Source organism: Pseudophryne corroboree, chromosome 3 (assembly GCF_028390025.1).
Source record: "Pseudophryne corroboree isolate aPseCor3 chromosome 3, aPseCor3.hap2, whole genome shotgun sequence".
Classification (NCBI taxonomy): Eukaryota; Metazoa; Chordata; class Amphibia; order Anura; family Myobatrachidae; genus Pseudophryne; species Pseudophryne corroboree.
This window is the reverse complement of record NC_086446.1, coordinates 566,924,529-566,950,479: the sequence shown is the minus strand read 5'-3', so window position 1 is coordinate 566,950,479 and position 25,951 is coordinate 566,924,529. Positions and strand designations below refer to the sequence as shown.

Genomic DNA, 25,951 nt, shown 5'->3' with positions numbered 1-25,951 from the left:
AACTGTGGCAGCAGAAACTTACTTTTACTTTAATGGGACAACATATTCATAAAGAAATAAAACAAAACAAGCATAACAGAATAAGGGATACTGTACACAGAGGATCAGAAGCAGGAGCTAATTAGAAGAGAGTCTAATTGCAATGTTCCATAAGATGGCATGTAATAAGCTGCAATATCAGTATATGAATTGATATACTGCGGTATGAGGAAATAACAGCCACACACTAGAGCACCACCCAGTAGCCAAAATTGTCACAATAACATTGCAAAATGCTTGCATGGTGTGCATTAGCTATATATTTGTCATGAAGCAGAAGATGAATCTGTACTAGTTGATATGCAAAAGGCATAGGAGGTTAGCAATTTCAGAATAAATGCTTATGATCAGATTTCCCACCTATAATTGTAAGAAAATGACGCAATCTATGTTTCCCCACGCTGCCTGTGGCAGTGCCTGGGGTGCCCACACTAAAGTCTATATTTCAGTACAACCCATAGGTCTCCATCTCAGAACACGTTTGGAGAGTTGGAGAATTATCCCAATTTAACATGAGAGAAATAAAAGCACCTATTTGACATAAGCAAATCAAAGGCTGTGTATTAGAGACAAATAATATTCCTGAAATAAAAAGTGTTTATAGCAGGTTGTTATATTCAGGATGCTTCTCCAATTGATCCAGTAGTGAGTGTGTGGACGTTCTCTGCAGAAATCCAGTACACAGATTGGCAAATCCATACAATGTGGCAGAGGGTAAGTCATAAATACCTCCCACTAAAAACACATCTCTCCCTAATGGTGGGTATACATGGTACGATGCATACCCACCAATGTGACAAACGATCCTAGGACCGACATATCGGGTGGCCATACACACGGAGCGATCCGGTGCACGACCGCCCGCTATGTCCCACCCCCCACATAGCACTGCATGGGATTGTCAGCTGCATCCCCTATCTTTTGAACATGCAGAAAGAATTTTTATTACAGGTTGAGTCTCCCTTATCCAAAATGCTTGGGACCAGAGGTATTTTGGATATGGGATTTTTCCGTATTTTGGAATAATTGCATACCATAGTGAGATATCATGGTGATGGGACCTAAGTCTAAGCACAGAATGCATTTATGTTTTATATATACCTTATACACACAGCCTGAAGGTCATTTTAGCCAATATTTTTTATAACTTTGTGCATTAAACAAAGTGTGTCTACATTCACACAATTCATTTATGTTTCATATACACCTTATACACACAGCCTGAAGGTCATTTAATACAATATTTTTAATAACTTTGTGTATTAAACAAAGTTTGTGTACATTGAGACATCAAAAAACTAAGGTTTCACTATCTCACTCTCGCTCAAAAAAGTCCGTATTTCGGAATATTCCGTATTTCGGAATATATGGATATGGGATACTCAACCTGTATCACTGCTGGCCGTTTATAGACTTGTATACTCATTTATAAGAATCTGTTTGTGTTAGAAACTACATGCCCCATAATTCAATCTGTTTGGGAACCAATTCAGCTGATTTAACGCATACAGCGATTGGCTAGAGCACAGGTTCTCAAACTCGGTCCTCAGGACCCCACACGGTGCATGTTTTGCTGGTCTCCTCACAGAATCACAAGTGACATAATTAGCTCCACCTGTGGACCTTTTAAAATGTGTCAGTGAGTAATTAATACACCTGTGCACTTGCTGGGTTACCTGCAAAACATGCACTGTGCGGGGTCCCGAGGACCGAGTTTGAGAACCACTGGGCTAGAGGAATACACCTTTACAGGTAAATACCAAGACAATTAGGTAGGTTATCACACTCCCTGACGAAGCCGCCCAGGTGAAACGTGCACGTCATATTTTTATGATGCAAATACGATGCAGCTTTTTGAAAATATGATGCAATTTTGATAATACCATTATACCTGTACCCAGACTAATATAGTCTGTTTCAATTTGAATGATTATAGTCATATTTTGGAAAAACACGGTTATATTTATTACTAACAAAATATATGAGCGCTAATTGACTAGATACTTGGGTACATGAGACATTAATATATAATCCATTGATACACTCAGGAGGATACATTTTGTACCAATTATAACATTTTTTCTACAACAATTGTTTCTAATTGTTTCTTTCTTTTCTGTGTACTCTCATTGGCTTAACTCATTTATTGAGATACCAACAGCAGAAGCACGCTTTTTTCATTTTGCATAAACACCCACAGGATCCTCTCATCCTCAATTCGATGTCATCAGATATGATTGAGGACAGTAGAAATCCTGGGTGTTATTGCATATGAAATCTGTATTTCTTAGAGATCATTCGGTCAATTGTATCAATTAATTATCTGTATTCACAATTTGGATAGGAGAAATATTTGATTATCTAGTTACTCCTCTGTTCCATTAGATTTCTGAGTGTTTTCTTTGGTAGTTACAGCTCCAATTGTGACTTAATGGACACATGTGGATAATAACTGTAACTATGTGGTTATCATCATAATTATTATTATTATTATTTTTCAATGGGCTTATAAGAACCAAGTTTTATAGATGCAACTCATTGACTAGGGACCTCTCCCCTGCACTCTCATTAACTTTGCCCTTCATTGGGCAATATAAGTTAACAGCAGATACAGGTCTTGGGATTGGTGCGTGTGCTCCAGGTGGTTCTCTCATTGGGAATTCGATGCTTTATAGCAGATTACCAAAAGCAGAAACCCGGCATTTAGTCACCTATTTTTCCCTATCTTCCTTCTGACTTAATCTTTTGTATACAATTATATTGTGTTACATTTTTAGTTGGTCAAAAAAACTACACACGTGTGATAGGCTGAGAAACCTGGCCTTACCATATATGAATAGTGGGAAGTATGTGTAGTTAGCCACGTTAAATACCTCAGATATAACCTTGGGAACCATCAATTGTTGCAGTACATCAAAGATTATGGTTGAATAAACAATTGATTGGTTTGTTTATAATTAATCTGTGGCATGAGATCAATCAATTATTGATACTCATACAATTAGTAGTACATACTAAAAAAATTTTTTGAGCCAAAAGGTAGTGTCAGGTAGTACCTGTTGCGGCCTAGTCAGTGATGTCTTGATTAATGAGAATATATGTTATATGTTAGTATGTCAATGTGAGTTCAATTTCTAATAATAAAAGTTAAGTTTTAGATTATTTGATAAGAGTGCCCCATGAAAAAGAGTTGTCTTTTCTTCTTTTATATTCATGTGACTTGTTCTTTACAACTTGAGGGAGCACCGCCGGCTTTTTCTATTTATGAATGTAGTAATTTGTTCTGCCCATAAAGAGGGTAATATTTATCTAAAGTTACTTTTCTATATTCCGGTTTATTGATATGTTATACCTGCAATAGGGTAGCCCAGTGCGCCATTCTTTTCCCCCACAACCAATTTAGTATAGAACATGCAGAAAGATCAGGGGAACCGACGGACGACCCCACGGGAGCGTGCCATGTACAATATAGCGCATACACACGGAACGAATGGTCGTCAGATCGATCAAGAACCCCAACATCGTTTGACAAATTGTTCTGTGCGTACCCAGCTTAAAACATACTTTCTAGACAGTGTTTTCCCTGTTACGTCTGAGGATTCTTGTGGATCCGGATTTGGGGAAGATGATTCTGGTGCACTTGGATCTCTAAATAACAAACGAGCGGCACAGATGAAGGTCTTGCGCATTTATTACTTGGAGTAGTTTAACAGGGTTCGCCAAAGACAGTTGAATAGAGATACGACTGTAAGTTAGCGGGTGGCTGAGGATACCGGAACCGTGACCTAGTACTTTAAAGGAGGAATTCCGAAGGCTGGTTACTGCGGCGTCCGGAATAGGTAGCTAGGTAGGACATGGGAACAGAGTAGGCAGTCTGCGTAAGGCTATATCAGGAGGCTTGGGTAATTTGCTGTAACAAGAACCTGACACTGGAGACGCTGCGGGAGCACAGAGAACTAGCTTCACAGATACTCTGAAAGACATTGCACTGACAAATTCCCTCCTCCAGGCCTTCCTGTATTATAGCACCTGCTCAGAGCTAATTGGCAACAGGAAAGTGATAAATTGGTGAAGTGTGGGCAAGACAGGCTTTTTGCCCACATCCAAGATGGCCACCAGGAACACAGCCCAGCCTGTTCACAGAAGCCCTGGCTCCACAGCAGCACTGCTAACCCCTGCCGGAGGGACATGCTGCCAGTCTGCTGAGCTGCCAACCAGTGCCCCTACCTGTCCTCCGTGCACACCCTGCCCGGCGCCAGCAGCCCGCACCTCCGCCAGCTGGACCTCTCCAAAGAGACCGGACAGGTAAGAGCCGGCTCCCCTGCACAGTCTCCCACCGGACCGTGACATTCCCATATCTAGTCCAGGAACAGTGTATCAGCAGTGTAGAGTAGAGAACAAGACTTCCAGATTTATTCTGCAAAGAATCACATCTTACGGCCAAAGAGGAACCTGTAATTGACTTGCTCCGTTGTAATTGAACCCAACTAGCGATTGTCTAAATCTCTCACTTAGACAACCACAGGCAGGTATAGGTCAAACTAGATACGAGAAGTACAAGAGAGAATGGAGGGTCGCACAGACTTTATTTTGATCAAATTATATTCATATATTCTTTTACATCCTTTCCCTTTTGTTCAGTGATATAGATATATATATCTTTTATATTGGGAGGTGCTCCAAGAAATGTGATAACTATAGAAGGTCAAAAGAGAACGAAAAGAATCCTTGTATTGGGCACACTCGGACTGTAATATTTTCTTAAAGTCAAATATCCGTCATGATAGATGACCACAAATTCTAAAATTTAACTTTTATTAGAATGTTTAAAAACATAGGCGAAATATGGTGCATGTGAATAAAGTTGTGAAAATAGTAAAGTGAATTTAAAAAGCTTAGCCACTGTGGTTGCTTTTATGTTTCCTCACTGTCTCCAGTGTCTGTACAATGTTGCAATATTTGTAACAATGCTAGTTGCCTTATGTCTGATACTGATACTTTTGTATCTATCAAGGATGACTCCTGTTAGAATTTCAATACACCACCAGTATTTTACTTTTATTCCATATCAGCAGTGTGCGCATCACTAACTGTTCATACTACAGTGGTAACTCATCCTTAACGTGTCTGTTACTCTTTATTAGGGACTCATTATTCTTGGAATGATTATCCGTGTGCTGCTGCTCTCCATATATGAGACAAGTGGTGTTCAGGGCACTTTATTTCATATGTCAATATACCTTATTTGTTCAACCATGCATCAATACCCATTATACACATATGTGACATATTAGCAGGATGTATCACATTCCAATAGGTTTTTCAGTGCACCTATTGTCATGAGAGCGGTTCTTTTATTATCAGAATCACAATGCTCTTATTCGGTGTGGTTAAATTCACATTTATTAATTTGTATATCTACACCAGTCACTTGCACATGTGTAGGATATAATAGGGTTTAGTGACACATTCATATATATCCCATACAGCTTTTATTCCCTTTAAGCTGTGGGGTATGCGTTTTGTATGATGAACAAATATATAACTTTTCCTTATATAGTATAGTGCCCTGTGTTCATGCTCATTTGTAGCAGAGAAACATCCTTATTCCCATCTATGTTCCCAATCAGCTGTCAATAGCTATGGTGTGCATACATTTTTTGCATATAAATATATCTGTTAACATTGATAATGCCCCCACACTTTATGACTACTAGACGCTGCCCTATTGTATAAAAACGTTCGGCTCTCCAGCGCCGCGTGTACCCGCTGGCAGCCGCTAACCGCGGCTCTCATGTGTGAGAGATCCCGCGTGACTCAGTGTGGTCAGAGGGCTGTTTTCAAAACGATGTGCATACAGTTAACTCTGCTATGAGAGCTGCGTTATTTCACACAGACAAGTATCAGATCCCTATCAGACCGGCAATATATCAGTGGCTAAGCTGAACTAATGGAAAGGACACATAATGGTTGTGTCCTTTCCATTAGTTCAGCTTAGCCACTGATATATTGCCGGTCTGATAGGGATCTGATACTTGTCTGTGTGAAATAACGCAGCTCTCATAGCAGAGTTAACTGTATGCACATCGTTTTGAAAACAGCCCTCTGACCACACTGAGTCACGCGGGATCTCTCACACATGAGAGCCGCGGTTAGCGGCTGCCAGCGGGTACACGCGGCGCTGGAGAGCCGAACGTTTTAATACAATAGGGCAGCGTCTAGCAGTCAAAGTGTGGGGGCATTATCAATGTTAACACACATATATTTATATGCAAAAAATGTATGCACACCATAGCTATTGACAGCTGATTGGGAACATAGATGGGAATAAGGATGTTTCTCTGCTACAAATGAGCATGAACACAGGGCACTATACTATATTAGGAAAAGTTATATATTTGTTCATCATACAAAACGCATACCCCACAGCTTAAAGGGAATAAAAGCTGTATGGGATATATATGAATGTGTCACTAAACCCTATTATATCCTACACATGTGCAAGTGACTGGTGTAGATATACAAATTAATAAATGTGAATTTAACCACACCGAATAAGAGCATTGTGATTCTGATAATAAAAGAACCGCTCTCATGACAATAGGTGCACTGAAAAACCTATTGGAATGTGATACATCCTGCTAATATGTCACATATGTGTATAATGGGTATTGATGCATGGTTGAACAAATAAGGTATATTGACATATGAAATAAAGTGCCCTGAACACCACTTGTCTCATATATGGAGAGCAGCAGCACACGGATAATCATTCCAAGAATAATGAGTCCCTAATAAAGAGTAACAGACACGTTAAGGATGAGTTACCACTGTAGTATGAACAGTTAGTGATGCGCACACTGCTGATATGGAATAAAAGTAAAATACTGGTGGTGTATTGAAATTCTAACAGGAGTCATCCTTGATAGATACAAAAGTATCAGATATAAGGCAACTAGCATTGTTACAAATATTGCAACATTGTACAGACACTGGAGACAGTGAGGAAACATAAAAGCAACCACAGTGGCTAAGCTTTTTAAATTCACTTTACTATTTTCACAACTTTATTCACATGCACCATATTTCGCCTATGTTTTTAAACATTCTAATAAAAGTTAAATTTTAGAATTTGTAGTCATCTATCATGACGGATATTTGACTTTAAGAAAATATTAGTCCGAGTGTGCCCAATACAAGGATTCTTTTCGTTCTCTTTTGACCTTCTATAGATACGAGAAGTAGTCAGCACGTCTACATTCACAATGTAGAACAGTCATGAGGATGACGCCCGAACATCAAATTTGACCTTTTGACAATGTCAACAATACAAATGTTAGGCTTAACGTTAGGTATTGACATTTCAACATGTAGATTTTATAGCAGTTTCCCCATGTTTCTGTTCTTCAACATTATAAAATGCTGACATGTACTCTGTCAACATGCAGCAGTACACTTTAAGATGTAAAGTATCACTGATCAGATTGGTTGCACACATAGGTAAAGTCAGTGATGCAGCCGTTCAGTTCTCAGGTTGAGCAGCTTGATCCAATTAATTTATATTAAACACTCAACCAATATAAATTGTTCAATAATATTTTATTAGCTACATATGAAAGACAGTTTGGAATTAAATACATAAGAATTCACACAGGAATCATTCCGATTGTATAAATACAGTGGAGTTACTATTCCAATAACAGAAAGCTACCGTATAGTATAAGGTTTCCAAAAGAGTTGAGTGTTCTACATTTCCATAGCCAACAAATTAGTACGGTGGCATTAATAAGTTTAAACTTTGTTACATGTAGAAGTCTGTCCGACATCAGCAGTTAGTAGGCTCTAATCACTTTTCTGTTATGATGCAATAACCTATCTTCTTCCACACCAGCAGCCATGTCGAAGCATTGTTTAGGCTCCACAAGTGGTTCTCTGTAGCCCTTTGACTTTTTTTCATAGTAATATTGGGATCCGGTGTCTAGGTCGACAGTAACTAGGTCGACAGGTCAAAAGGTCGACAAGAGTTTTTCATGATTTTTTTTTATTGTTTTGAACCTTTTCATACTTAATGATCCACATGGACTACAGTACGATCGGAACGGTAACCTTGCACGAAGCATGACAAGCGAAGCCATGGGGGACACGGTGCACTAATTGGGGTTCCCGGTCACTCTACGAAGAAAACGTCAGCAAAAATAAACTCATGTCGACCTTTTGACCTGTCGACCTAGAGACCCTGTCGACCAATAGTGGTTGACCTAGACACTGTCGACCTAGTTACTACAGGTTGAGTATCCCTTATCCAAAATGCTTGGGACCAGAGGTATTTTGGATATGGGATTTTTCCGTATTTTGGAATAATTGCATACCATAATGAGATATTATGGTGATGGGACCTAAATCTAAGCACAGTATGCATTTATTTTTCATATACACCTTATATACACAGCCTGAAGGTAATTTTAGCCAATATATTTTATAACTTTGTGCATTAAACAAAGTGTGTGTACATTCACACAATTCATTTATGTTTCATTTTCACCTTATACACACAGCCTGAAGGTCATTTAATACAATATTTTTAATAACTTTGTGTATTAAACAAAGTTTATGTACATTGAGCCATCAAAAAACAAAGGTTTCACTATCTCATTCTCACTCAAAAAAGTCCGTATTTCGGAATATTTGGATATGGGATACTCAACCTGTATCTACCTTCCATACCACACCCAGTAATATTTTAGTGCATTTTGTTCTTAACTGTTGTAATCTTTTCTAAGCATTTTTAGGTGATGTTGTTTAATATTAGGGTTAAACTTTGCAAATTGCACTCTTTTAGAGTACAAATCTAGACATTAAAAATATGAATTTAGCTACAATTGTGTCTATGTCATGTGTTCCCAAACTCTGGCCTCAAGGCATCCTTAACAGTCCAGGTTTTAAGGCTATTCATGCTTGAGTATAGGTCGCTTAACTGGTACCTCAGTTTAATTTAACCATCTGTGCTTACACATAGATAGCCTTAAAACCTGTCAGGGAACATTAAGGACAGAGTTTGGGGACCACTGGTCTAGGTGACTTTTAGCAAAATGACAGCAATGTCTATAGCAAGCTGGCTAGATGATGTCATTATAGAAAAACACAAAACCAATGTTTATTGCTTTATTGACTTAGTGTTATTGAATAGCTCTTTATATTATTAGTATAACAGTTCTCGTCAGGAGATCAGGAAGAAACTTTCCCAGGAAAACTTGCGTTGGCAGAGAGGAAGGCGGCTTCCTCAGGACCTCTCTTGAACATGGAGACTTGGGAAATAAATAAACCCATGAAAAGGTATCTCAGTGGCTCTTCGTGAGACCGGGAATGTTTGCATATCCAGTGCATATTTGTCACTGCTGCCTACTGCCCCACTTGCAAATGCCGCCTGAAAAACAATGATGGAAATCACAGAGTTCAATATATGCAATAAATAGAACTGTAACTAGCTGAATGCGTTAAAGTGAACCCATTCCAGACACACAGTGAAATCTTTTTATAGTCTATGGGAGGGGTTCCCAAACACAATCCTCAAGGCACATCAACAGTCCAGGTTTTAAGGAAAGTCATGCTTAAGTACAAGTGACTTACTTAGTACCACAGTTTGATTATACCATCTGTGCGCATGCAGGGATCTCTCTAAAACATGGACTGTTGGGGTGCCTTGAGGACCGCGTTTGGGAACCACTGGTGTATGGCCTGATTCAGAGTTGAACGCAATGCCAATGTTTGCAATTGTTTGCTACTGCACGTGTGTGAAAGTCCCTAAAACTTACTATGGTGCATGTCCTACACAGAGTGTATGCACAAAGGAGTAGCAGTGACTGAGATGCACGGTATCAGTAATGTCTTGGAAGAGGACTGGCACTGCAGGGTGGTGTCTGATTAGTCACACGTAGTAGGTTTGCTTTATGGGCATGTTGCTAAAGTGTTTGTGTACACACATGCTGCATGGTTCACACTGGAGGCCCTACGCAGTCAGAAAATCTGCACCTGTCATAGGGTTGGCGCGACTAATGGTGGTGTTTATCGTGGCTTCCCCAAAATCTGTTTATCGTCACCAATACTGGCTTCAGTTAATAGAGGAGGTGAAAGGGGGACATCTTCATGGCAATAGCACGGTCCAGAATCGACCTAGCAGAAAATAACTTATTGGGCTTATACATGGCTGTAAGTTTTTGAAAGCCCCATATAAAATGTGATTACACTTCCACTATTTAATGATGGTGCACTACACATCAAAAAGGAGATGCTGTCACAATGTCTACATTGTTGATATATTGTAGAACGCAGACATTGGGGTTAGGCTGCAAGATCAGAGGGTTAGGATCGTGGTTAGGGGTGTTACTCACCACTAGATGACAGCCATAAGTCATCATCACCTGACTGTTGGACCCAGAAGACCTTGCCAGAGCCCTGTTAGCAGGTAAGTGATCCCTTCACTACAGGACTGTTTTGTTGTCATTCGAATCATTCAGACATTTCATAAGTGATCTCATTTTTAATATGGGCTGTACATTGCTTTGGTTCTGCACCAATGAGCTTGAATGTAGACACCTATGAATTTATTTGCGAAAGGTTGACTCATCATTTTCAAATTGATGAAAATCGATCTTAATCAATGTTAGGTCTAGGAGACAAAAACACACACACACTAACAAATGATTTTTTATGCTCATTTTTAAATGATAGAAAAATAGGATTTTAATTACCTACTGGTAAATCATTTTCTCGTAGTCCATAGAGGATACTGGGGTTCCATTTAGTACCATGGGGTATAGACTGGTCCACTAGGGGCCATGGGTACTTTAAGAGTTTGATAGTGTGGACTGGCTCCTCCCTCTATGCCCCTCCTACCAGACTCAGTCTAGGAAACTGTGCCTGAGGAGACAGACATACTTTGAGAGAAGGATAGATAAAGATAGTGGTGAGATTCCGATCCAGCACACAAAAACAGAGAAAAGCTATGCTAACCCAACTTTAAACAGGAAGAGCAACAGCTGAACCAACATTACTTAACCAAGTAACAGTGCAGGAAGAACGAAGAACCGGGCGAGCACCCAGTATCCCCTACGGATGAGAAAAGGATTTACCGGTAGGTAATTAAAATCCTATTTTCTCTTAAGTCCTAGAGGATGCTGGGGTTCCATTTAGTACCATAGCTCCCAAACCGGATGGGAGAGGGCTGAGGTTCCTGCAGAACTGATTGACCAAACTGAAGGTCCTCAGAGGCCAAAGTATCGAACTTGTAGAACTTAGCAAACGTGTTTGAACCAGACCAAGTAGCCGCTCGGCAGAGCTGTAAAGCAGACACACCCAGGGCAGCCGCCCAGGAAGACCCCACTGACCTAGTAGAGTGGGCCTGTATAGATTTTGGAACTGGCAAACCTGCCGTGGAATAAGCATGCTGGATAGTGAGCCTGATCCAGAGTGCAATTGTCTGCTTTGAAGCAGGACACCCAATTTTATTGGGATCATATAGAACGAACAGCGAGTCAGATTTCCTGTGATGAGCTGTCCTCTCTACGTATACCTTCAAAGCCCTCACAACATCCAAAGACTTTGAAGTAGCGGAAGTGTCGGTGGTAACCGGAACCACAATAGTTTGGCTGATGTGAAACGCAGACACCACTTTCGGAAGAAATTGCTGACGAGTTCTGAGTTCAGATTTGTCCTCATGTAAAATTAAATAGAGGCTCTTGTGAGACAAAGCCCCCAGCTCCGACACACGTCTTGCTGAAGCCAAGGCCAACAGTGTGACGGTCTTCCACGTAAGATATTTTACGTCCACCTCCTGTAATGGTTCAAACCAGTCCGATTGGAGGAACTGCAGCACCAAATTGAGATCCCAAGGTGCCAAAGGGAGGTTGGATGCGCAGAATACCTTTCAAAAACGTCTGGACCTCAGGGAGAGAAGACAATTGTTTTTGAAAAGAAATGGACATGGACGAAATCTGGACCTTTATGGAGCCCAGATATAGGCCCACATCCACATCTTCCTGCAGAAAAAGCAGGAAATGGCCCAGGTGAAATTCCACCGCAGAATAATCTGCTCTCACACCAAGAGACGTATTTCTTCCAAATACGGTGGTAATGTTTAGACGTTATCCCCTTCCTGGCTTGGATCATAGTCGGGTAACTTTGTTAGGGATCCCTCTTGTGGCTAGAATCAGCCGTTCAACTTCCATGCCGTCAAAACGTAGCCACGGTAAGTCCTGATAGACAAACGGACCCTGTTGCAGACGATTCTTGTGAAGATGTAGAGGCCACGGATCTTCGAGGAGCATCTCCAGAAGGTCCGTGTACCAGGCCCTTCTTGGCCAGTCCGGAGCAATCAGTAGTGCTTGAACCTTTTCCTTTTTTACTCTTTTGAGAACTCTTGGGATCAGAGGAAATGGAGGAAACACGTACACCATCTGATAGACCCATGGAGTCGTCAGAGCGTCTACCGCTACTGCCTGTGGGTCTCTGGACCAGGAACAATACCGCTTGAGCTTCTTGTTTAGACGAGAGGCCATCATGTCGATTTGTGGATATCCCCACCGACATGTCAAGTACCTGAACACGTTCGGGTGAAGGCCCCACTCCCCCGGGTGCAGGTCGTGTCTGCTGAGGAAGTCGGCTTCCCAGTTGTATACTCCTGGAATGCAGACCGCTGACAACGCCACAGCGTTTCTTTCTGTCCAGAGAAGAATTCTTGACAGCTCTGACATTGCTGCTCTGCTTTTCGTTCCGCCCCGTCGGTTTATGTACGCCACTGCCGTCACATTTTCCAACTGGACCTGAATGGCCAGATCGTGAAGAAGAAAAGAGGCCTGCAGAAGGGCATTGTATATGGGCCTGAGTTCCAGAATGTTGATTGGAAGGATGACTTCCTGACTTGACCATCTTCCTTGAAACTGCACCCCTTGGGTGACTGTTCCCCAGCCTCTGAGGCTTGCCTCCGTGGTTAACAGGATCCAGTCCTGAATGCCGAACCTCCTATCCTCGACGAGGCGAGAAATCTGTAGCCACCACAGAAGGGAGATCCTGGCTTTTGGCAACAGACGGATCCTCTGGTGCATGTGAAAATGTGATCCGGACCATTTGTCCAACAGATCGAGCTGGAAGGGTCTTGCGTGAAACCTTCCGTATTGAAGAGCCTCGTAAGAGGCCACCATTTTCCCCAGAAGGCGAATGCATAGATGCACCGATATCTGGGTTGGCTTCAGGACATCCCGAACCATCGACTGGATTACCAATGCCTTTTCCAACGGAAGGAACACTTTCTGCTACTCCGTGTCTAGTATCATTCCCAGGAGTGGGAGACTCCGTGTTGGCTCTAGGTGAGATTTCGGAAGGTTCAGAATCCACCCGTGATCCTGGATTAGTTGGGTTGTGAGGCCAATGCTGTCTAGCAACCTCTCCCTGGATGGCGCCTTTATCAGAAGATCGTCCAGGTACGGAATTATGTTCACTCCCTGCTTGCGGAGTATAAACATCATCTCTGCCATCACTTTGGTGAACACCCTCAGGACCATTAACCCTTTAAGAGGTTAATGACGACCCTCCCTCCCCCACACTAGCACTTTCACAACATCGCAAAAAAACTTCCTCCTATTTTAGAACCACCTTTTTCATTCAAACTTTCCCTTAGGTCTCCTACTATACTGCTCAGTTCAGGCTCTTTTTATCATGCTATTGGGACATTGATGTGTCCTCTAATACATGTGCCAATATTGTGTTTAATCATTGCATCTCCTTTTAATATTACGGACAAGACCTGATGTACAGGGGCCCCTGATTTTTATTAATTTATTATTATCATCCTTTATTTATGTGGTTCCACAAGGGATCCGCAGCGCCCAACTACAGAGTACATAAATGAAAAATCAAAACAGGACAATAGTGACTTATAGACAAAGTCAATATAGGACAAGTACAGGGTAAATAAACACTGACTTAAGTATCAGGATGGCAAAAAAAAAGAAAAGAAAAAAAAAAAAAAAAGGAGAGTTATGGTAGACTTACCATGGTTAACTCTCTTTCTGAGAGGTACATTGGGTTCCACAAGGAAACACCGGGGTTCAGAGTGGATCTTGATCCGGAGGCACCAACAGGCTAAGCTTTAGGTTGTCCTTGGATGCATTGGGGCCTCCTCTATAAACCCCACCTCCAGGCACTGGAGCTCAGTTTCGTTAACTAGTCAAATGCAGGAGCAGTCAAGAGAGAAGGCAGATGTTAGTCACATAGAGCCACAATCTCACGACAGGAGAAAGGACCAGCGGCTAATGCCATACAAACCCATAGAAGCTAGGTGCGTCAGGGTGGGCGCCCTGTGCAACCTAATGTACCTCACAGAAAGAGAGTTAACCATGGTAAGTCTACCATAACTCTCCTTTTCTGCAGCAGGGTACATTGTGTTCTACAGGGCAACATCGGGGATGTCCTAAAGCAGTTCCTCAAGGGAGAGGACGCACCTTAGCTGGTGTGAGAACCCAGTGTCCAAAGGAAGCATCCTGGGAGGTGAAAGTATCAAAGGCATAGAACCTAATGAACGTGTTCACTGAGGACCACGTTGCTGCCTTGCACAATTGTTCTACGGACGTGCCACGGCGTGCTGCCTGAGAAGGTCTTACAGACCGAGTAGAATGGGCTTTAATAGCAGCAGGAGCTGGGAGTCAAGCCTGCGCGTAAACTTGTGCAATCACCATTTTAATGCATCTTTTTTTATGTGACATGAGAGAGTGTTAAATTAATTAGAAAGTGGCACCTGTGGAAAAATAAATTTTGTTAGGTGAATAATGTTTACACTCCTTTTTGAGTGAATGGGTGACCTGCAAACCACGTGATCTCGATATTCTGGTAGCCGTGCATGATGGTATTTCAACCTGCCTACCTGTCCCTGCTTCAAGCGGAGGTGTTTACAGCCGATGGCAAGGCTGACCACTGCTTCCGTTCTTGTTGTTTGCAGCCGATGGCAGGGCTGGCAGCGCTTCAGATCAAGCTGCGTCCAGCGGGGCTTGTGAGCGGAGTGACGTCACTGGACAGGTTCCGGGAGCGGCTCGTGATGCGGCCGTGCAGGGAATCCTATCACCTTTTGATTTTGTTGGTCCAACGCGTTTCATGCGTCCAGAGCACACTTTTTCGAGGATGTATTCTGTTAATTAAAAGTACTATTATTTGTATAAAACTTTATTGGTAAAATACCGGAAACTTCCCTCCGGAAGTGGAGTTTATTTGCGAGAACCGCATATTCTAGGAAAAATACTCCTATTAAGTTTATTACAAGTAAAATCTAATAATAAAATAAAAAACTTTAAAAAAAAACTTTTCTCTTGAGGTGCCACTTTCTAAGAATAATTTTAGAATGTTTTTGTGTCTATATAGGAATGGGTTTAATTCAATGTCTATGTTTAGCCCTCTCGGTTTTAAAGTTAATTCAAAAATCCATTTTGTTGCGATTTTCTTCAACTCTTCTGAAATGTCTCTACCTCTCCAGTTATGTTGCACTTTTCGAATTATCACAAATTTTAATCCTTGTGGGTTTTTGTTGTGCATTACCGCAAAATAATTTGATACACTATGGGGTATATTCAATTGAAGTCGGATCCATTCCGACATTCATTTGTCAGAATGGATCCGACCTGGGCTATTCAATGGACATCTCAATTCGAGTTTTAAAAAAGTCGAATTGAGATGCGGGAGGGGAGATGGGGGAGAGCAGCGCCACAGCAGCGGCTAGCCGTTCTATAGCGTTGCTCTCTCCCGTCTGCCCGCGGCTCTCCCCCATCTCCCCACCCCCAGTCTCTCTGCCTCTCCCCGTCCCTCCCTGCATCACATATGATCACATTTTTTTTCTAGGAAAACACTGGAATATACTGAAAAAAGACCCAGTGATTGGGAAGTTATTACCTGAAAGACCCATCCACATCTACAGAAGGGCACCGAACCTTAAAACTAAATTGGTGTCCAGTACTTTCCATTTAAAAACTAGAGAAGGGGGCATTAAAACACGAGGCTTCCATAGATGTGGGAGTTGCCAGGCGTGCAAAAATATTACATATAAGGGTATAAGTAAATTTGAAAATGTTGTTATCAATGAAAAAGAGGTGTCAATTAAAGATTTCATGACATGTAATTCAAAAAATGTGATCTACACTATCCAGTGTTCATGCAATAAATTCTATATCGGAAGGACTTCGAGGCCGTTAAAAGTCAGTTTAGGAGAGCATTTGAGGAACATTAAAAAAGGCCTCGAGACATGCTCTGTCACTACATTTTAAGGAAGTTCATGGAAGCTCTCTGAACCATTTAGAAAGTTTTGTGGGTCTTCGGCAAGTTATGAGCAATATAAGAGGGGGCAGTGTGGCCATAATGTTAGCCAAAACTGAAATGAAATATATCCATCAATATCAAACCCTTCATCCCTACGGGCTTAATAAAGATTTCGAGCTTAAGTGGTTTCTATAGACTAGATGGAGATGCAGGTGAATATGCTTAAATAATGTCCTGATGCACATTTTCTCAGTTTATTTGTAGGTATGAACACGTATGAATATTAATTATGGACTATCTGAACCTTATGATCTCAGAAAAGACCTGTAACGTGGGAGAGACTCCATGTAATTTGTTGTGGATACTCGTCCAATCACCGATGTCCAACATGTTATGAAGAATATGTTATTGTACTATTCATTCTATGAATGTGAGATCCTCTTTAAGTTTAGGTTTTTGGTGAGAAGGATATTTTAAACATTGTTTTTGTTTTATAAATTATATATGATTATGGGTTCAAGTGATTGGACTTTTCTGATGTTAGAATTATAATCATGGAGCTTGGTTGGGTTTGACAATAATGTCATTTCCTGTACCCGTTTTTGAATGGAACGCAAGGACAGGATGTCCTGGTTCCTTACATCATCTCCGTAGTGGGGATTTCGGGTTCCGGCTAATACATACGCGCACTTCCGGTAAAGCCGGAAGTGGCGCGAGTGAGGCCGGAAGCACGGCGTGACACGCATCCGGACGGCGGAGGAACGCACCAGTCGCTCCACACCGTCCAAAGTTCTTACAGAAAAAGTCCAGACACTTAGGCTACTTTTTATTAAAGGAGGTTTTTTCATCTGGAGACTAATATATGTTAAATTGATGTTATCTATTACATTTTTGGTGCCGGAAGGAAGTTTATATTTTCACTTCCGGGTCAATAGGGATCCCTTCCAAAAAGATAATAAAAAAAAAATTTTTTTTATTTTTTTTTACTGCATTTAAAATGTATTTTTAGGTTTTTGCATGTAGGACAGTATTACTGGGTATTATATTGTGAGATTATGAGCCATTATTGTGTTTATTATTAAATTTAAAAGGTGGGAATGATAATTAGAAGGTCACTTCCTGGTTAGACCCGATTGGTCACTTACCAGTTAAATACTACTTGTGTGCACAGTACCAGCATGTCTTGGCAAAGGCTCCATAAAGGGCCGAAACGTGTTGACAGATCCTGGTACTGTGACTTTGAAACGCTTTTCCATTCAGCTCGGGGACCAGAAGGTACCGTTTCACTATCTATACATTTGGGGGTCCGGACTTCCCCGTTTGTGTTGGATGGTGGTTAACCTTTCCTTCTTGGGGAACCGTTTTTGCTTCTTCTTATTTTGGAATATTGTTTGTTTGTTTTTTTTGCCATTTGGATGTTTGTAATAAGTGTACCTTTTATTCCAACTATGGGATGTGTACAATTCCTTTTTAAAAAACTATAAAGAGATTTGTTTTTAACCATTGTGGACTGGTTTCCTTGGAAAAGAACATCACACACGGGTTAAGGTTGGAGCTTGTGCCCTTGGGGACTATAGCAGTGGAATCCATAGATGAAAAGAAACCCTGATAAGAGGGATATCTCCATCTATATGTGTGAGTAAGGGTACGCATCACCTTTAACAAGATAAAAGAAACCTTTATTAGGATTGAAAATCCATTGTTTAGAAGTGAGTTGGGTACGCACGCCTCTTATACACACTCTGGTGGAGGCCATACTGGGTTCAGCTGTAAAGAAACCGTTTTGCACATGTGGTATATATATACTTCCTCCATTTCCGTTTGGGATTTTTTGAGGGTTGATCAATATACGGCCATAAAACAGTGCTACACATTGTATGTCATTCTTTTTCCACATACTCACGAGAATTGAGAACTTTGAGAGGAATAAAAGGAGTGATTGAAAAGCAGGAAATACTGGTGGAGCCACCATTGGGCCCGAGTAAAGAAACCTTTTGAGGCTTGTCTCCTCCCCTCTCTCAAGTGAGTTGGGTACGCATTCTCTCATAAAAACGTTGGGTAGATGTCCCATGTGATATTATCATCCAATACACATTTTGGGAGATACCATTGCGAGTCTGGGATCCTCTGGTGAAGGGTATACGAGGTCTAGGATAAAGAAACTGCTACGTGTACAGAGCATGATACTATATTGTGAGTCGTGGTACGAACTCCAGACTCTTAAAATTTCTCTCTCCGTGGGTCCAGTGGGCTATATACATCGGGATAGACTTTAAGCAATTTTACACATTGTGTTTTCTTTCTGTTTTTTATACATTGGGACTGGAGTGGAATCAATTGCTACCACAATATCGAAGACGGAGGAATAAGGAACATCATTGTGGATATATAAGGAATGTATTATTCATTTTTCTACTGCATACACACAGTACATAAGTCTACACCTGAACAAAATGTATAACATGCTGTCCAGGGCACCCCCCCTCGCGCCCCGCACCCCCGTGAACCTCCGGCGCGGGAGTAAATGGCGTGTAGCGCTGCTTTATGTTGGCGGGGAACGGGACACTGTCCACACACAGTACATAATGTCTACCCCCTGAACAAATGCATAACATGCTGCCCAGGGCGCCCCCCCCTGCGCCCGTTTGAGCCTCCTGCGCGGGAGCAACTGGCGCGCAGCTCTGCTTTCTGCTGGCGGGGGTATGGGACACGGTGCCCAGGCACGAGAAAGCTTTTTTAATGCCAGCCTTGTTAAAAAGATCAGTAACTTGCTGCCCAGAGCGCTCCCCCCCAGCGCCCTGCACCCTGTGAGTGCCATTGTGTGGGAGCATGGAGCTCCGTTACCAAAGTCTTCTGCCGTCACTGAAGTCTTCTTTTCTTCCAATACTCACCCGGCTTCTTTCTTCTGGCTTCTGTGTGGGGGGTGACGGCGTGGCTCCGGGAACAAGCAGCTAGGCGAACCAAGTGATCGAACCCTCTGGAGCTAATGGTGTCCAGTAGCCTAAGAAGCAGGGCCCTTGAACTAAGAAGAAGTAGGTCTGACTTCTCTCCCCTCACTCCCACGATGCAGGGAGCCTGTAGCCAGCAGGTCTCTCTGAAAATAAAAAAACCTAACCAAAAGTCTTTTAGAGAAACTCAGTAGAGCTCCCCCCCTAGTGTGTGTCCATTCACTCCTGGGCACAAAGTCTAACTGAGGTCTGGAGGAGGGGCATAGAGGGAGGAGCCAGTTCACACCCAGTTTAAGTCTTTATAGTGTGCCCAAGCTCCTGCGGATCCATCTATACCCCATGGTCCTTTTGGAGTCCCCAGCATCCTCTAGGACGTAAGAGAAATGGGCGTTAGTACACCCGACCTGCACTCCTATGCCCTGGCGGTCTAGTGGGGTCCCTGCTTGGTGACAGTGTCCATGCCAGCATTGCGGTCCGTCTCCCTAGACCGCAACAAGAACGCAATTTAATGTTTGGTCCCGCCTGGGGGACCCTCTTACCTCCTCCCCGTAGCAGCCACGTGAACTAGGAGAGCGTCTGCGACCGTGTGCCTAAAGCCGGGGCGTCTCGTCACAAGTACCTGGGAACAGGCCGCAGGAGTATGCTACGCCGCTTGGGAGGTGATGGAGCCGCAGTACAGAATGTCACACTGACATATCAGCGATGTGGCCCATGAAGTCTTCTTAGAAAGCTTTTCAGGGCTGCCCAGTGCAGCACCCCCCTTCAGTGACCTGCTGCTGTACGCACCAACTGGAAACTTATAGGGGTTTATAGAGGAGGCCCCAATGCATCCTGGAACAGCCTAAAGCTTTAGCCTGTTGGTGCCTCTGGGTCAAGATCCACTCTACACCTCAATGTTTCCCTGTGGAACGCAATGTACCCTGCTGCAGAAACATGGGATTAGGTGCTGTGCCGTTGAGGCTGGTTTAAGTAAGAGAAGCATAAGCACATGAGGGTTGAGGGCCCTGCTCGTAAGAGCTTACATTCTAAAGGGGATGGGAAGACAGACAGGGTGACACAGATGAGGTAGACAGTGAGCGTGGAACAGAGGGTTAGGATGAGATTTGGCTGAGTTTGATGAAGACATGAGTCTTAAGATCCCGTTTGAAGTTTAGTAGATAACTGAAGAGACTGAGGGGGAAAGGTAGGGAATTCCAGAGAAAGGGAGCAGCACAAGAAATCTTGAAGGTAGGAGACGGAGGAGGTAATCAGCCAGGAGAGGCGGCATGTACTATAGCAGAGCGAAGAAGATGGGTGGGAGTGTAAAGGGAGATAAGGTCAGAGATGAAAATGGGAGAGGAGTCGGTGAGGGCTTTTTGAGTGTGAGAAGTTTGAATTCGATTCTGAAATGGAAGGGAATCCAGTGAAGGGCTTGTAGGAGAGGGGAGATGGACGTAGTGTGTTGGTGGGGAAGATTAGCTGGGCTGCAGCATTGAGGATAGATTGAAGTGGAGAGAGGTACTTGTCAGGGAAGCCAGTTAGGAGGAGATTGCAGTAGTCCAGTCTAGAAATGACCAGAGAGTGGATAATGGTGTTATGTCATCCTGGGTGAGAAAGGATCTAATCCTGGAAATATTTTGAGATGAAAATGGCAGGTTTGTAAGAGGTGCTGAAAGTGTGGATTGAATGAGAGGGAGGAGTCAAAGATAAATCCAAGACAGCACACTTGGGGGCTAGAGATAGTCGTGCCATCAATAGATTATGAGATTGCGCAGGAGGGTGTAAAGATGATCAGATCAGTCTTAGACATGTTGAGTTTAAGAAAGCACTGGGACATCCAGGAAGAGATAGCAGAGAGACAGTTGGAGATACGAGTGAGGAGAGCAGGGGAGACGTTAGGGGAGGAACGGTAGGTTTGAGTGTCATCAGCATAGAGATGATATTGGAAGTTAAAAGAGCTAATGATTTCACCTAAAGAGGACATATAGAGAGAAAAAAAAAAGAAGAGGACCAAAGACAGAACCTTGGGGGACACCTACAGTTAGTGGAATTAGGGGGAGGTGACCTTATGAGAGGAGAGAGAGAGAAGAATGATCAGAGAGGTAGGAGGAAAGCCAGGAGAGGGCAGCATCATACAGACCAAAGGAGTGAAGGATTTGCATGAGGAGAGGGTGGTTCCACAGTGTCAAAAGCGGCAGAGAGTTCAAGAAGAATAAGCAGAGAGTAGTGGCACTTAGATTTGGCTGCATGGAGGTCATTGCAGACTTTTTTGAGGACAGTTTTAGTGGAGTGGAGAGAACGGAAACAAAACTGGAACGGGTCAAGCAGTGAGTGGGAGGAATGAAAGGCAGTATCATTACCCATCCGAATTGCATGTACTGATATGACTAGAAGATCGGAGCGAGTAATAAGCACTTGCATCCTGAATACCACAGAGTATCAAAGATTTGGATTTTTCTAACTGCCTTACAGTTTTAATAAATGATTTTGCACTGTGTAAGCAAATTTGAGTTTGTTAGCAGATTATGGTAATAGAACACTGTCTCTGTAATTAGATTACTGCATTAGATGACCTTTAGACGTTTATGCACATTACTGATTGTTCAAGTTATATCTCCATGCTTATCTTGTATATGTTTTTTTTTACATCACTGTTACTTTTCATATAAAATGCATAAAAGCAGTCGCTATCCAGGACCCTTTTAATCAATGTGCCAGGGTGGTTTTGCAATAGATCTGTCTGATACATTCCTATGGTGTTTGTAGTCTAAGCTTGTGTTGGGCAGAGGGTCTCCCCGAATCAACCTCTGGTGTTCCTGAACACTCCCCAAGAAGTGCACATCATGCCAAGATTCGGGTGGAGGCACTGATAAAAAGAGTCGCGAGGTAAGAAGCACAGCGAGGGAACAAACTTTAAATGCACACCATAACCCAGTAAACCCAGGTAAAGGGGGTGTTACAGTGGATCTGGCGCAACATTCAAGTCTGTATAGAATGTAATTTCAGTAAATGGCAAAATGAAATCTGGTGTAATTCAGTGATCTGTAAACTTCACCTAATATTATACCTACTCTTCCCTTAAGCGCTCATCTGCCAAAACAAAAACCCCCATTGTATGACCCAAATACACACATTTTGGTGTAAACAAAGGAGCACAGGACCAAAGTGCTCCTCTGCCATTTTGTGCTTAGTAAATGAGGCCCAATGACTACAAACCTGTGAGATGGAACTGCAATACTCCTTGTTATTTTTGTTAGTGTCACATGATAGTAGCTCCCTGGGCCATCCCTGAGACAACAGGGCACAGAAAGGCAAGTCCTTCCACAAATAGATTAACTGTAAACATGGTCTATAAAAACTATATGCAAATTACCACTTTACACTATATGCCACAAACAGTCTGCTGCTGCTGTCCTGTCTCACTGGGCTGGTGCCAGTGTCTGACTTAGCACATTGTGCAATACGTGATGTGTGAGCTTTCAGCGATATCTCAAGCTCATTCATTTAGGAAGTTCATAAAAGTCTACACTTCTACATCAGCATTATCCCTCCACAGCTATGCTGATAGACAACACCTAAAGCCACCAAACTTCTATGCAAATGAGAAGGGAATAATGCAACAAACATTCTAGCAGTTCACAAAGTAAGTAAATTGGAGGTTCATTTAGAGGAAATAAGCTAAAAAAAATATTAATTTCAGTCACTCAACTTGGGCACGTGTGTGGTTATATGAGGGACTGTACAAACTCTCCAGCCAATGCTGCTTTTGGCAGCAATCAACAGCAGGTCAAAGGGGAGTGTGCAAGCCCTTTAAGTGTTGTGTTGCCTGTAAACAAAGCTACACTGACTCTACATATCATACTATTATAAGAATATACCTATAAAACAAAAAACACCAGACAGGCTGCCCTACTCAGAGCTTTCCTGTAATGTCGTGTCAGGGCAACGCGCTCTATATTTAGACTTAGGAGGTAGAAGGTGAGAGACAAGTTAGAAATCCCAGAATTTCAGCCAGCGAGAGCCCCTGAAACAGGCAAAATTATCTAGCCTGAATTTGCATAAATTCACTCATATCAGACTGTGAGGGAGTTTCTGTAATCCGCCCCTTCAACACGATTTTAAACTTTAATTTCATCTGGATTTCTGTAGCAGAAGCGATTACATTAATAGGAAGTATGACCTCATTGTTGCTGTTTCTGCTGAACAGCTTACTTCTGTAAAGAAGTGGGGGGTGTACACTAAGGAGTAATGAAACACCAGACCGCTGGATGTCTTCATTGTAAAAAGTCAAATGAGTCATGTCACACAGAAATAAAATGCATAAAACAAAGCAAAACCTATGACATCTTGGTAAAGGCCGTCAGCATGTATGTCAGTACTTCCTCTTCTGAGTACTGCATTGTGAAAGTATTCTCAGTATTGCCGAGGACGCAGTGATAAACAGGCATCTTCAAAGCTCCTGCACCAATACTGCACTTAGCGAGAGACAGCATAGGCAGCAAAGTGCCCTGAACTAACCACATGTGAACCAATAATTGCAGCACTCCCAAAATAACACTTGATGCAGCCTCAGATATAAAGCAGAAAATAATCAAATATGTTTAATGTATGTGTATGGTATAATCTGTGCTTAGACTAGACAAATTACCTGTGGCTGTGCAGACTGATTGCTCTCTGAATTCCTGTAATCACCAACAGATTATGCAAGGACCCTACATTTCCTCAGTTAAATCATTCCACTTCTTAGATATTCCATTATTAAACCTGGTCTCACAGATACTGTAGATTTCCTCTAAACGTCTGTTGGCGTAACTTGAGAATCGGTGTCAAGAAACCCTAACTATATTCACACCAGGAAAGTTCTGATCTTTACAAAAAATAAACCCGGAAATCACTAACCAGAGATTCAAAAAAAATTCTTTATCAGCGGCGTTACCAACTTCACCCAAAGCTTCACGTAGCGGCTCTGGTGCTGGAAGGTAGCAGGCGTCACTTCAGTTGATCGGTTGTACAAATGCAGCTGCTCCTAAAAGACAAATGTCAAAAGACAATGTAAAATCTTCATTTACTTTCTCACAAAGAATAGCTGTCCAAATACATCTAGCCTCCCTGCACATTAAACAGCCCTTCTAGTGCGTAACTCGGTAGTGCTGAAGTCTTTTCATGAGACTTTTTCCATTTCAACACGTCTTATTCACAAAACAATGCAAATAGGACGCACAAGCAGACTGATTAAAGTGCTATGCGGCATGCATGTATTCTGGGTACGACTGCGGCCGTATCTGCATACGAAATGCTACAATACAGTGTCTTCCTAGAAAACAATTATCTACAATTTCATATGCACATGCAGCCACAGCCGCACACAGAATACAGGCATGCTGCATATCATTTTAATCAGCACAGTATACGTGTGCGTCCTTTATGCATAGCGACGCGAATGAGACGCATGTAAAAGCAAAAAAAAAAGACGCCCGATGCCAACGTAGTTGCACGGGAACCTGTCCGCCCACTGACGCCAGGCATCTCCTGCTACATGGCGTACTGAGGCAAGATGTAGGAGGACACATCTGTACTACCCGACTGACAGGTGCTTACTAGCTAGATCGGGAGGCAGTCACATGACCGGCAGTCAGGAGACCGCCAGTCACAATACAGACGCCGGAATCCAGTACCCTTACAGTCGGCATGCCGACTAACAGGGACTATTCCCACTTATGGGTGTCCACGAAACCCATAGAGCGGGAATATAACCCGTGCTTCGTTCCGCTCGCATCACCCCTCCCCCACCCCCGGGCATCTGCAAGCCGGGATTCTGGCGTTGGTATGGTGACTGGCGGTGACAAATACCCAACCCGCCTCATTGCTATACAGGCACTGGGGCTAGGACAATCATAATGTGTTTCCTTATATGCACTCTAATAGTTATACTACTTGGATGTGGGATACATTAAAAAATAGTCTTTAGATTAACATTGATCTCACTTGCAAATTAATTTACATTTCAATAGCTCACTGAACCAGTAATTTCAAATTTGCACTACATTAAGCAGAAAACACGGTTCACAACAGTCAGAAGACTAGGTAATTACGTCTCTGTAAATGTTCTGTCATTATGATCCTTGGAACCACAGCTATGAGTAATGATATTTGTAGTAAAACCTCTGATAACAAATCTGTGCCATTAACTACACAATGCAGGATGTGTAATCTGGAAAATTACCCATTAGCATCGGGAACTGAGGCTACTGTACATCACAAGTACAGCTCAGTGTGAGGAAAAGGGAGATGTGGGACTTCCTGATTTACAGTAAATCTGAGCAAAGGGAGATAGAGGAAAAGGCAGTAAAGCTGAAATATGTGACAAGTCGTCAGCAGTGGCCTCACATGCTGCTAAACTCAGACTTCTACAAACAAAATAAACCTGATTTACGCCACAGTATGATTTGTGCCAATTGTCCGAGGCACAGTATACAGGAGGAAGCGGATACTCAAATGAGCTCATTTTAAAATAAGTTACTCAAACAACAAGAACCATGAGCTGTTACCGTACCTCCCATCTGAAGTGCATATCCAGCACCACAGACACCTATTTTACAAAGAAAAAGAAAGTGTCCCCAAAATATACTACAGGGGTGGCCAGCGAGGGAGATTGGGAGACAGGTACACCCACACTGCCCAATACTGTAATT

The 25,951-nt window shown here is 42.4% G+C and overlaps 1 protein-coding gene across 2 annotated transcripts in view; it reads right to left on the bottom strand.

The window, feature by feature from the left end:
- Nucleotides 1-7,621: 7,621 nt before the first annotated feature.
- Nucleotides 7,622-25,951, bottom strand: part of PGS1 (phosphatidylglycerophosphate synthase 1) — a 172,675-nt gene continuing 154,345 nt past the window's right edge. For both annotated transcript variants that reach the window (XM_063961311.1, XM_063961310.1), the window contains 2 exons: nt 24,159-24,285; nt 7,622-9,463 (listed from right to left, as the gene is read on the bottom strand). In XM_063961311.1, the coding sequence (XP_063817381.1) occupies nt 24,166-24,285 (120 nt within the window). In that variant the 3' untranslated portion in view covers nt 7,622-9,463; nt 24,159-24,165. The remainder of the gene's footprint in view (nt 9,464-24,158; nt 24,286-25,951) is intronic.